The 13,340-nt window shown below is 53.0% G+C and overlaps 2 protein-coding genes across 2 annotated transcripts in view; both read left to right on the forward strand.

Annotated features, from left to right (window-relative positions):
• The window catches only part of LOC131893821 (cadherin-23), a 309,989-nt gene extending 298,452 nt beyond the window's left edge, over positions 1 to 11,537 (forward strand). The window contains exons 30-36 of the mRNA XM_059243908.1: positions 1,893 to 2,028; positions 3,336 to 3,724; positions 5,440 to 5,619; positions 8,887 to 9,036; positions 9,362 to 9,490; positions 10,779 to 10,907; positions 11,442 to 11,537. Of these exons, the coding sequence (XP_059099891.1) occupies positions 1,893 to 2,028; positions 3,336 to 3,724; positions 5,440 to 5,619; positions 8,887 to 9,036; positions 9,362 to 9,490; positions 10,779 to 10,907; positions 11,442 to 11,537 (1,209 nt within the window). The remainder of the gene's footprint in view (positions 1 to 1,892; positions 2,029 to 3,335; positions 3,725 to 5,439; positions 5,620 to 8,886; positions 9,037 to 9,361; positions 9,491 to 10,778; positions 10,908 to 11,441) is intronic.
• LOC131893822 (cadherin-23-like) overlaps positions 6,393 to 13,340 on the forward strand; it is a 57,445-nt gene continuing 50,497 nt past the window's right edge. The window contains exons 1-4 of the mRNA XM_059243911.1: positions 6,393 to 9,036; positions 9,362 to 9,490; positions 10,779 to 10,907; positions 11,560 to 11,787. Coding sequence (XP_059099894.1) covers positions 11,662 to 11,787 — 126 coding nt within the window. The 5' untranslated portion in view covers positions 6,393 to 9,036; positions 9,362 to 9,490; positions 10,779 to 10,907; positions 11,560 to 11,661. The remainder of the gene's footprint in view (positions 9,037 to 9,361; positions 9,491 to 10,778; positions 10,908 to 11,559; positions 11,788 to 13,340) is intronic.

Consider the following 13,340-nt stretch of genomic DNA (forward strand, 5'->3'; position numbering starts at 1 on the left):
GAAGGGCTTCTCTTACACTGGGGCCAGCTCATCCCCAGCACAGAGCCCGAGCATTGGTAGGTGGGGAGCCAGGAGAGTCCTGTCTTCTCCCCAGCCTCCCTTGTCCCTGTGAGATCTTGGGAAAATGATTTCCGCTTTCTGGAACTCTGTTCGCATCTCTGGAAGGAAGCAGAGCCTGGGACTCCTGGTAGCTCCTGTGCATCTGCCCTCTGATGTCCCTTTCCTCCCCTCCACCATGGTCTTCCAGACAGCATGATTCAGGTCTACAGAAAACTCTGGACGTTCCCAGGTACGGGAGGATAACGAAGAGAGGGGCCATCCTTGTTCATAGGCGCGGCTTTCCGTAAACACCCTTTCAGTAGTAGGATTTTTCTGTATCTGACACACATTCATTAAAGGGAAATTTCAAAAAGTATAGTAAAACAATGAGGAACATCACACACACACACACACACACACACACACACACACACACACACACACACACAGAAATCTCACAATCCCAAAATGGTCACCTTCTGGGGTAGGGTCCCCAAAAAACAATTCCAGGACAAGGATTATCATGAAAGTCATTAGTACGTTTCCCCAGGAAAGTGGGAGAGGGGACCAGGAAACCCCCATCGGTAGGGGGAACTGTCCTCTGTTTCATTGGTGGCCCTAGCAGGAGCCAGGGATCAGTCCCCGCTCACCATTGTCTGCCCTGGCAATCTTCAAAGGGCTGCTGTGTGGGGGTCACAAGCTTCTGCTCTTGCTGGCATCACATTTTTTTCCTTCCTCTGTCTTAGCTGCATTTTAATCTTTGGATGGAGTTAGTTACTTTTCTATTGCTGTGACAAAACACCATCACCAAGATGAAAGAAAGCATTTTATAAAAGAAAGCATTTTATTAGAGGACTAATGATTCAAATATCTGGAGTCCTTGACCATGGCACTGGAGCAGTAGCTGAGAGGTTACATCTGGTACACAAGGATGCGCACACATGCATATGCAAGAAGGAGAGAGAGAGAGAGAGAAAGAGAGAGAGAGAGAGAGAGAGAGAGAGAGAGAGAGAGAGAGAGAGAGAGAAGTAAAAGCCCACCCCCCGGTGACACACCTCTTCCAAAAACGCCACACCTCCTAATCCTTCTCAAACAGTTCCACCAACTGGAAACCAAGCATTCAAACATGGGAGCCCATGGGGGCCATTCTCATTCAAACCACCACACTTACTAAGTACTTCCATGAGCCTGGTGTCTTAGTTAGGGTTTCTATTGCTGTGAAGAGACACCATGACCACAGCAACTCTCATAAAGGAAAACATTTAACTGGGATGGCTTACAGTTTCAGAGTTTCTGTCTATTATCATCATGGTGGGACATGGAGGCATGCAGACAGACATGGTGCAGGAGAAGGAGCTAAGAGTACTACATCTTGATCCACAGGCAACAGGAGTCTGTGTCCACACTGGGCATAGCTTGAGTGTAGGAAACCTCAAAGCCTGCCACCACAGTGACACACTTCCTCCAACAAGGCCACACCTCCTAATAGTGCCACTCCCTATGAGCCTATGAAGGCCAATTACATTCAAACTACCATACCTGGCATATTTTGTCTTCCTAACCACCTCAGGAGCAGTGTGGCATGAAGTCATTAGTAACATTACCTTTTTGTGCTGGAGAAACTTGACCACCCTAAAGTGTTACAGGATAGTTGCCGATTCCTACAGGTCAATGCAGAACTCAAAGGTGTCTGGGCACCAGCCCTGTGGCTGGTCCTGTTTGAGGAACCAGGTTCAGTGGGAAATAAGACAATGCCAGGTCCTCCAGAGGGCATCTTCAACAGGGAGCAGGGACCATGTCCTGGGTTGCCAGCCTCCACTCTCCCTGAACTGAGCCCTGGCACATCCCTGCAGGTGATCGTGTATGTGGAGGATGTCAATGATGAGGCCCCTGTGTTCACACAACAGCAGTACAACCGCCTGGGCCTTCGAGAGACCGCGGGTGTCGGCACCTCAGTCATTGTCGTCCGAGCCACTGACAGAGACACCGGTAAGGCAGGCGGGGGAGCCATTTCTCAGGGTGACCCTCCTGCTGGCCAAGGGGTCCTGTCATCTTTAGGCCCTCCATGTAGCCACATCCAGGGTCAGGAGGGGCTCCTGGGTGGCATTCAGTCCGTACTCAAGAGGATGGGAGTCTGGAAAGTTATCCAACCTCTGATGGGCAGAGGAGAGTGGACCGCTTTGCACATCCAGATTAGTCATCCCAGGACCTACCAGCCCCAGTGCTAGCCTTTGGCCTGGGCTCAGAAAGGGCTGAGAAAGGCAATAGGGCCATGTCATAAGGCTAGCCTTGGCCTAAGTCTCTATTCAGCGGCCACCCTCTACTGCACAGGGGATTGCCAGAGTTTGGTACTTGCAAGTCTCCTCACTGGCCATCCTTCCTGTAGGGAAGTGATCTGCTTTGAAGGCAGCCTCAACCTGGCAGAGGTTGCCAAGCCCTAGAAGTGGCCACAGCGATCACTGTCAAGTGAAGGGGGCAAGATTCCAGAATACTGCAGCCTCCTCTATGGAGCCTGGGCCCAGTTAGGAGAGGGCTCCTCCCGACCCCACCGCCCCCAAAGAGGCTCAGCCCAAGCCTCTAATCAGCTACCCCAAGAGTCCCCATGCCCCCTCAGCATTGGAGATCACCTGCCTCCCAGGATGAGTGACCGGGGCAGAGAGCTAAGGATTCTTAGCTGGGCCATTCTCTAAATGGCGCTTCAGCACAGGGTCAGGGTCACTGTGTGTTGCGGAGGCCTCTTCTGGCACGGGCAACCCTTTGAGAAGCTGGTGAAAGTCCTGGGTGCCCTCGCCAAGCTGAGTGGTTTTGTGCCTGTCTCCTTGCCAACCTTCCCAAACTGCCTGCCTCCTGCTTGAGCAGTGGTGTGCAGAGGGGGATGGGCAATTCCTTGGCACCAAGAGTTTCTTCCAGCAGGGAACCAAATAAAGGCTTGGCTGCTCTGAGGGCACCTAAAGCTTTTAGATCAAAACATCACTACAAGATACCCGCTTATCCAAATCGTCAAGACAGGCATTTTAACTTAAATTTTGAGTCTCTAGGAGCAGAGCCAACTCCCTCTGGCACACTTCTAGTGCCAATATCAAGCCCCAGAGGGGGTCTATGGTGTGCTGGGCCTTGCCATCCACCTTGACCTCTGCTCCCTCTTCTACTGCATCTTTGGGGATAGTGTATGCTGGGGATGGGAGGAGGGAACAGCCAAGGTCTCTCAGGAGCAGCCCCTGGTATAGGCAGCTCAAGAAGCCACAGGGCAGCCCCACCCCCAATCTGGGACTTACATGGCTTGCGTCTTCTCGCAGGGGACGGTGGCCTGGTGAACTACCGCATCCTGTCGGGCGCCGAGGGCAAGTTTGAGATTGATGAGAGCACAGGGCTCATCGTGACTGTGGACTATCTGGACTACGAGACCAAGACCAGCTACCTGATGAACGTGTCCGCCACAGACCGCGCGCCCCCCTTCAATCAGGGCTTCTGCAGCGTCTATGTGACGCTTCTCAATGAGTTGGACGAGGCTGTTCAGTTCTCCAATGCCTCCTACGAGGCAGTCATCATGGAGAACCTCGCTCTGGGCACAGAGATTGTGCGGGTGCAAGCCTATTCCATCGATAACCTCAACCAAATCACCTACCGCTTTGATGCCTACACTAGTGCCCAGGCCAAAGCTCTCTTCAAGATAGATGCCATTACGGTAAGGAGGCGTGTGGGCATGGCGGGGCTCTCCCAACACAGTGTGCACTTATTGAGCTCCTTCTGGATGCATGATACTCTCCTTAAGTTAAACGTCCTTATGGTACATTTCTTCTAGTATTTTGGGGCACTATATTGAAAGCCAAGCAGTCTGGTGTCCTTGTTATTAGATAGGGGAAGTTACAATAGGAAAAGCCAAAGACTTTCCCTGCTAAATTCACAGAGCCATAGGCTGCTTCTCTGGGTACCAAAATGTATAGGATTCCCCCACCCTAGGTTCTTGGGGCCCACTGGGTACCTTGAGATTTGGGTCAAGTCTGAAAAGCTCCACTGAGTGGGATCCGTGGGGGGTGGGGGTGGGTAGTGACGGCTGTCAGTCTGCCCCACTTCAGGTGAGGGTCACCAGCTATTCACTGTGTTCCCTGACCAACCTGCAGTAAGAGAGTTCCCAGGACCTCCTCCAAAGCTTCTGGTAGCTGTTTATAGCCATTTTTGAAAGCTTCTGGTAGCTGTTTACAGCCATTTTGGAAACACTTTGCTTAGATGAGCAGAGCAAGAGGCAAGCTCTGGGTGCTTCCATGCCCCCTTCTGGCATAACCCTGTCCCCTCAAGAGCACCTGGAATCCCAGTCCTCAGGAGGCTGAGGCAGGAGGATCTAGACATCCAGACCAGCCTAGGTTACATGGTAAGACCCTGTCTCTAGAAGACAAAAATAAAATAAATAAAAGGACCTGCAAATATTTATCAGCCCAGATGCTTTCCCAACACACAAGTCAGAGGATTTTGTGGAGGCTCCAGCATGGAGACACAGTCAATTATCCCGTTTCCATTCCTCTCCTCTCCCTAGATGCTCCTATTATTACCAGGAAATTCTAATATGCATTCTGCCATATTTCCTAGCCTACCACTATATACAGGATTTCATCTCTCCTTTCACTTTGTCTATTAGGAAACTCAGATCTAACTCTTTCCCATCTCTTCAGTAGCTATCCTAAGCTGGTTGGCCCTCTTTGCTTTAGTTAGGCTTTCTCCAGAATCCCTCCTTTGACTGTCAGCAAAGTATGAATCCCTGCCAGCCCATCTGTCGGAGGGGCACAGCTTTGCAGCCTGGACTGTCCCAGTGCAGAAGGGCAGTTTGGGCAACCTCCTGGGCTTCCTGGAAGGCAGCCTTGCTGTGCCCAGAGTTCCAGCAGAGTCGGGCCAGCCTCCTCCACATGCAGAACCCACCTTTTGAACCAACTAGTATGGACCTGGATGCAGTGGCCTGCCCATGTGCTTCTTGCCCTGGCCAAGGTAGATGAGAACCACTCAGAGTGCCTGAAGTGTGCCAGGTCTTGCCCTAGGAGAGATCAGGAACATAAGCTGAACAAGGGCTCTCGGGCAGGGGATGGAAGCGAGCATAAAAACTATGTGAGTCTGTGCAGCCAGAGAAGATGTGGGAAAAGTGTCATGGTGGAGTAATGGGTACTGCTGGGCTCTCTACCTAAAGAGGACCTGTTTGACTGGGAGGTAGGAACCCTTCTACAAGAGACGGCCGGCATCTGGATGGGATGTAAGAGCAATGGGACCTCAGCCAGCAGGCTCACGGGAACGTTGGGCTGCGCCGATGGACTGAAACGTGGGAGGCAGGGTGGGGTGGGAGAAGATGGTTGAATCCAGCTGGAGCATGGAACCGCTGCCTGATGTCACTGCGATGTTTGCCTCCATCGCCCACAGGGTGTGATCACAGTCAAAGGCTTGGTTGACCGGGAGAAGGGTGACTTCTACACATTGACAGTGGTGGCCGATGATGGTGGCCCCAAGGTGGACTCTACTGTGGTGAGTGCGTCCTGGGTGAGAGCCCCACTCCAGCGCCACCCCTCCGGGCCCCGATTCTCCCCAGCACACGTCGCTGGGGCAAGGGCGGTCTCAGGACCATCATGCAGCCAGACCCCTGGGCTGAGACCTTGGCCAGATGGGAGGGTGGTATGGGCTGCAGACCTCGTGGGTAGTGGGTGGTAAGTACCAAGCCAGCCAATAACCCTCTGCATCTGCCTTTCTCTCCTTCCATCTCCTGTCCATACTGCCTACAGAAGGTGAGTAGCCCATGAACTGCCTCACACCGCTGGTGGTACATAGACCCTCCTACCTTCCCCGGAGATAGGGTCTATGGGGTGGAGGGCTGGCAAGATGGCACAGAAGGTAAAGGTGATTGCCACCAAGCCTGATGACCTGAGTTTCATCCCGGGACCCACGTGGTAGAAGGAGACAACCAACTCCAAGTCATCCTCTGACTTGCACACAAATGCTGGGCCCATGTCTGTGCTCACTCACATCCACCCACTCCCACCCAACTACCCCACAACACACACTGAACCAGTCAATCATTGTAAAACGAAATGGGGGAAGCACATGAACATCTACGGCAGGCGTTCCGAACACTCAGACCCTTCAGGACCTCCCCATCCCATCCACTCTCCCGTCCCAAGCTCTGTCCTCCATGTTCTTTCTAGTCCCTATGGGACCATAAGATGGAAGTGTGATAACAAAGAAATACCTGGACCATGCACAGGTAGGGACCCTGAGACCTTCTCGGTGGCTGTGTGACAAAGGACAGCTGCTTAGCTTCTCTGTGCTTCCCTTCCCTCCCTAATGGGGTGTCCTGCCAGTAGCCCTACCCTCCTTAGAAGGGGTGGCAGATCTTAGGAGGGAGATGTGAAGGAGGGTGCTCAGGGCCAGAGCTCAGGGAGTGCCTGGGATGGCAGCTATGGCCGCAGGGTGAGCTGGGTGAGCCCCATTACCAGGACTGTGTGCTGGGGGCCTTAGAGTGAGTGACTATTATGGTCAGAGGTGTGGGACAAAGCCCCAAATGAGCCGGGCCTGGGGTGGAGCTCAGGAGTAAATGGGGCTTTGATCCCCACACACCTGGCTTTCTTTAACCCCTGGGGCAGCAGGCAGGAGTCCCACATCCTAAATCTCCCAGCAAAACGGTCTGGGGATAGGTGGGGGGCTCTAAGCAGACCTTAGCATCCTTCTCAGTACTGCAGGCCCAGATGCCCTTCAGCCCTCACTGGTGGTAAAGGTTCAGGGAACAGGGCCTGGGATGCCACTCTGGCATCCAGGCACCCCTTGTTCGGACGTGACTGGCAAGTACTTCATGCACTCTCTCCCACTCAGCTGTCTGCACGCTTCCAAGAAACAAGACCCAGATACACAGCCCAGTTGGCCTCACACTGTTTGAGATACTAGGGTGTAGGTGCAGGAGAAGGCCTTTAAAGGTGAGACAGTTTCCTCTTGAGGCCAGGGGCCAAACCACAGCTAGCTCAAGCTAGCTCACCTTCACCTGACTCCTCCCTGTGCCAGCAATAGGGGGGAAGAAGGGGCAGGAAGGAAGGCTCAGTTATCAGAGCTCCTGAGGTGCACATTTGGGTGCTGGGGGATGGGCAGGTAAGTGAGGTTCTGAGGCTGGGAGCTGGAGAAGGCCCCATCTCTTCTCACCCACCAAGGCTGGCTCCCTTCCCATCCCCCACCCATCACATCTACCGCTATGATCAGAGTTGCAGCCATGGCAGGGCCATTGGCCGACTGTGCCAGGCCTCTGCTGGGCCCCTGATGCAGCAGAAACCCAAAGTATAGTTAACCCTGCCTACCCAGCATGAACTAGACTGAGGGAAAACCCCAGTGACAGCGTCACGTCACTGTGACTTAAATGTATGCGTCGTAAGATGTCAGGGAACCCGGGTGGGCTTGCCGGAGGCTGCTCAAGCTGAGTTCTGCAGAATGAGTAGGCGTTAATGCAGCCAACAAGGAAAAGGTTTTCTGGCAGAGGGAACAGGATGTAGGTAGGCCCTGTGATGTAAGGACCTTGACTGGCCAAATAATTTGAAGATCCAATCACAGCAGTTTTCTGTCGGGTTTTGCCCTGAGCACAGGGCACTAGGCATCATTATTTCCATTTCCCATATCAACTTGCTTACTTAGCAGATGCAGAGTACGGCCTGATAGACAAGTACGGGCTGGGTAGGGAAAGACTGAGTGTCCATCGACAGGAAGGAGAGACAGTGGAGATTACCATAGCCACTCTTACCTGTGTTTGCTCACTTCCTGCTTCCGGCATCCGTGTATTCTTGTTCCGGAAGTTTTCCGCTGAGAAAATGGAAAACCAGGGAGGTTGAGTAACTATGCCCAAACTCACACAGCCAGAAGTGGAGGAGTTGACCCAACTTCCCCTGGGATCTGACAGCTGCTCCATGACATGGTAGGGTGTGGCTGAAACCAGGAAGGGCCGCCTGATTCGGAAGGAGGAGACAGTGAGCTTGTTCTGTAGGATGGACAGGGCCCACAAGGGCCATGAGCGCTGTGCACACCAAAAGACGGTCCGATATGGAGTCCGGAAGCCACAGCCCCGATAAGGATGATGAGGACCGGCCTGGGGTGGAGCAGCTTAAGGAAGCCTAACCTGGGCTTCCTAAAACCCAGGCCACCTCCCGACCTGTCCCTGGCAGTCAGTAGAGGTCTTTGTGTTTGTAGTCGCTGTGGCCCGTGGTCTTCCTAGGGCTGGTGGCCACACCCACAGTGGGCCCTCTTTCTTCCTGCCCATGCTGCCCTTGTCCACTCGAGGTCCAGACTGTGTAGACTTGAAAGAATATGCAATTTCATGGAGCTTCCCTTCCCACTGGAACCCCCCAGGTCACAGTAGCCCCCTGCTCCTGGCCTGGCCCCCTCCCTTTAATGCAAAACTGTAGCTAAGGAGGCCAGAATCTGGCCAGCAGCTGCGTGTCCACCAGCCTGCCCATGGTTTTCGTTTCTGTGACTCATTGGCTCATTTCATATAAAAATCTGAACTCCTCAATCTTCCTGAAAAAACAGGAAGTGGTACCAGTGCCAGGCGGGTATTCCCAGCCTTCGTTCCCATGAGCCAGAACCTAGCTTCCCAGCTGTCCCTGTCTCTGCCACCTCAGACAATCTCCACCGGCCCCTCTCTTTGCTGTGCTGATCCTGGTAATAAGTGTGCAACACACACACACACACACACACACACACACACACATACATATATTGCTCAGAGAAGCGAGCTGCTAGGATGGGTCTGGGAGCTTGAATGCTTGCTCAAGTCCCTGCTGACCTCGTGGTCTAAGGACATCTTGGGGAAGGAGGCAGGCGGCTGAGTGTGTCTGTCCCCAGGTCTACATCACTGTGCTGGATGAGAATGATAACAGCCCACGCTTTGACTTCACCTCTGACTCGGCCATCAGTGTACCTGAGGACTGCCCTGTGGGCCAGCGAGTAGCCACTGTCAAGGCCCGGGACCCTGATGCTGGCAGCAATGGACAGGTGGGCATCAAGCCAGGGTCTACCCAGGCTGTAGGGTGTTTCTCATCCCTCAGGGGCCATCTGAGCCATTCCTATCGCCAAGCAAGAAGGAGAATTTATGTGGTGAGATTCAGGTCCACTCTCTAGGCTCCCAGGCTGCTCTGCTTACATCCCCTGGACCTACTGCCAGACACATACAGCCTTGGTGGGCCTGATCCCTTTCCTCGGCGTTCTCCCTTTCTTCCAGCACCCCAGAAGAGCAGAGGCATGATGGGCATGGATGCCAGGCAGCCCCTTGAACCTGAATTAGCCATCTCTCTTCCCTGCCCCCTCTCTCCTCCCATAGGTGGTCTTCTCCCTGGCTTCTGGTAACATTGCTGGGGCTTTTGAGATTATCACCAGCAATGACTCCATTGGCGAAGTGTTTGTGGCTAAGCCCCTGGACAGGGAGGAACTGGACCACTACATCCTCAAGGTGAGCACCTACTGGCTTCTCCTGGAGCACTCACACCAAGCACTCAGGAGGGAGCCCACCTCACACAATCCCCAGGTGGTTAGTTTCCTGGCTGTCACCAAGTGACAGGGGGCATGTGGCCCGTGCAAGGCTAAGCCCAGTAAGGCTGATGGGAGAGGGTGACCTGGGACACGCTTCTGTTCCCAGCAGAAGCAGCTGAGGTGTCTGTCCCTGCCATAAGAGCCAGGCATGATGGCATTTGGTACCCACCTAGAATCCCAACCCTCAGGAGGTAGTGGAAGCCAGAGGATCAGGGCTTCAAGGTCATTCTCAAGGCTAGTCTCATAAATTTGAGACCACCCTGAGCTACGTGAGACTCTGTCTCAAAAATAAATAGATAAATAGATAAATAAAACAAAACAAACAAGCAAAAACAGCCAGGAGAAGCCGGGCGGTGGTGGCGCACGCCTTTAATCCCAGCACTCGGGAGGCAGAGGCAGGTGGATCTTTGTGAGTTCAAGGCCAGCCTGGTCTACAGAGCGAGATCCAGGAAAGGTGCAAAGCTACACAGAGAAACCCTGTCTTGAAAAAACAAAAACAAAAAAAAAAACCAAAAAAAAAAAAAAACCAGCCAGGAGAATGCCTAGCAGAGCTGGTGGGACTCTGACCCTGTCAGGAACACAGTAGGACCTTTGGCAAATTATTTCTTCTGGCTGGGCCTCAGTTTCTCCCTCATATGCAATGGGCAAAAGAACCCTACCTGGGTTCTGCTGCAGAGCGAAGGACCACACTGACTATGGTGGCCGCTGAATTGCTGGGCCCACACTGCTCCTCGGCAGAGGCCGAGTGCCTAGAGACCCCCGAGGCCACACTGAAGTCCCCCATGGACAGGCTCAGCAGGTGGTCAGGACTCCAGAGGGTTGCAAAAAACAAAACAAACAAACAAACAACTATCCCAGGCCCTCTCCCTGCTTACCAGAGGCCAGCTTGGAATGACAGAATCAAGGCCAAAGGCTTGAATCATATCTCCGACCCAAGGTCAAGGTCAAGGGGCTAACAGAGCCCAAAACACAGGCAGATCAGGGCTCTGCACCCTGAAGTCAGATGCCAAATGAACCTGACATAGGCAAGGACTGTCTGTAGCGTAAGCAGAAGGGGAGAGCTTGGTGATGGGCACTGGCCCGAGATGAATCGGTGAGTCTCTTGGCTCTCCCAGGTCCTCCCTATCAAGGGGACGGCCTTTGGGCTCCATAGTTCTGATCCCATAGTTCAATCCTGACTGTGAACCCCCTCCTCTTTCTCCCCACAGGTTGTGGCTTCTGACCGTGGCACCCCTCCACGGAAGAAAGACCACATCCTACAGGTGACCATTCTGGATGTCAATGACAACCCTCCCGTGATTGAGAGCCCCTTTGGATACAATGTCAGCGTGAATGAGGTAAAGATACCCAGGGTGAACCATGGACAAAAACTGACCATGAGACACCCATTTAAATGTCTGCCTGGCCCACTGGTCCCTCAGTCTTCCGAATAGAGATTATGCATAAATGCAGCCCTAGTACTCAAGCCCTGTAATATATTTTTGTGATAAAGCAGAGACCCTGGAATAGCTTCTTTTTTTTTTTTTTTTATAACAAACGTTATTTGTTATCTGGCACTAAGGCTGGATGATTGCAGGAAAACATTTTCCAAACCTTTCTGGGCATAGTGCCAGGGGCTGCTCATGAAGCAAGGCCGTTTAGGGTAGAGCCCTGCTCTCAGGGCAGAGGCCCACAATAGCTTCTGATTGGCTGTGTGGGTGTGCATGCATCCTTCCCCTGCACCTGAAGTTTTTTCATATGTGAGTGTGAGCATCCAATCTGAGCTTACGGGTTTGGACCAGAATCAAGGGGCTCACACAGGACCTGTCCTGTAGGAGGTAACCAAAGCACATTGTCTATCAGCATCCTGATCACCCTCCTCCTTGCCCCAGGGGACACAAAGCAGAACTTCCAGGGAGCCCGAGCAAAGCCTCAGGGCACCAGGAGCAGAGCAAGGCTGTTCCTTGAAGGCCCTGGATCTAGGATAACCACTTTCTGCTCTCCCACCAGAATGTGGGTGGAGGCACCTCTGTGGTCCAGGTGAGAGCCACCGACCGTGACATTGGGATCAACAGCGTCCTGTCCTATTACATCACTGAGGGCAATGAGGATATGACTTTCCGCATGGACCGGATCAGCGGGGAGATTGCCACACGGCCTGCCCCACCTGACCGGGAGCGCCAGAATTTCTACCATCTGGTGGTCACTGTGGAAGATGAGGGCACCCCTACACTGTCGGTAAGCAATGGAGATGGATGGGACAGTGCTGGCCTTGTGTGTGAGAAGCCCCTTGTACCCCTCAAAGCACGGATACTTCCTAGGTTGTGTGCCTTTAGTTCACAGGCCAGGAGCCTCACAGGGCAGGTGTATGCCAAGCAGGGGCCTGGTTCTCTCTAGTCTGCACTGCTCTGGGTCTCTGTCCAACCTCTGGTCTCACTAAAGGATGCTATCAGATGAGCCTGACATCAGGCCTTGGCCAGGGAGTAAGTAAAGAGGGACTCGTGACCATACTGTGCACTGCAGGGCCACACTCAACCCTAAGGCTGTGCAGCTCTCTGGCTCTCTCTCTGCACATTGGTGTGGCACTGTTACAACACTAGGGTGGGAAGGGCTGGTGATGTAGTCCTATCTGGTGCTTCGGTGGTCAGGGCCACAGCCCATGATTATGGTTATGCGGTTTGCAGAGTTAGGGAAGGAGGCCTGGCCTGCAGACTGGGTGGAGACAGCGTGTGTGCTGGAGGACTGGTCTGTGACTTGGGACCTTGAAAGCTGGCCAATCAGAGCCTGCCAGACTCTCATCTTTGTTACCTATAAAAGGCCGATAAGATCTGCAGAGACGGTGTTTGGGGAATTGAATTAGCTTAGGTTGGCACAAGGGCTTGGTAAACACGGAAGACGGGAGAGGATCGCATCTGCATCATCTATTGCCACGGTTCCACCAGGAGGTGGATCAAACCCAAGACTGGTGTGAAGCGAGGCCTTGATCTGCAGGCAGGTGGTATAGACCAGGCTCAGCCAGCCAGTTCTGGTCTCAGCTGGGGTCCCTATCCTGTGCACGCTGCTGCACATCAGCTGATCAGGCTGCACTTCCAGCGGTTGGCTGGCATTTATCGAAGGCGACAGGGACAATTCCTCTAACTGGCAAGCCTATGCCTGTTCAAAAGGCACAAGACAGGAAAGAACACAAGATACATGCAAGGCCCCGGTGATTGCAAGGCTTGAGCTGGCCCAGGGTCCCTCTGTGGCTTTCTCTTGGCCAAAACAAATCACAAGCCAGTCTGCACAGAGTGTGGCCTCAATGAAGGGAAAGATTGGATACATTTTTGCTTAGTGGCCCATAGTGTCAATGGCCCTGCAGGAGGGCATGACAGGTCTAGCCTGGCATTCATCTGGAGTAACTCTGATGAAGGGGTAGGAATTGGGTCAACATTTTGAAGTAGGAAACAAGCCTCGCTCTGCCCGGCCTCCTCAGCAGCATCCTCACTCCCAGGGCAGCTTGGTGTCTGCTAGCTTAGTCACTCATGCTATCGGGGTAAATAGGACATGTGTAACTGATTGGGTGTGGGGGTATTGTTTTCGTGATGACATGGAAGGATGCAGTTTTAATCATCTTCAGCGATGTGTTTGGCTACAAGTAACTGACCTTCAGCTACACAGTTCTAAGTCAGATTGCATTCTTTCACATTCAGTCTCGATCATTACAAAGATAGATTTTTGTGCTCAGTAACGGTCAGTGTTTCTTGGACTTCTTGGTTGCAGAAAAGCTGATGATAAATGGAAAAATCACAGGA

Source organism: Peromyscus eremicus, chromosome 16_21, assembly GCF_949786415.1.
Source record: "Peromyscus eremicus chromosome 16_21, PerEre_H2_v1, whole genome shotgun sequence".
Taxonomy (NCBI): domain Eukaryota; kingdom Metazoa; phylum Chordata; class Mammalia; order Rodentia; family Cricetidae; genus Peromyscus; species Peromyscus eremicus.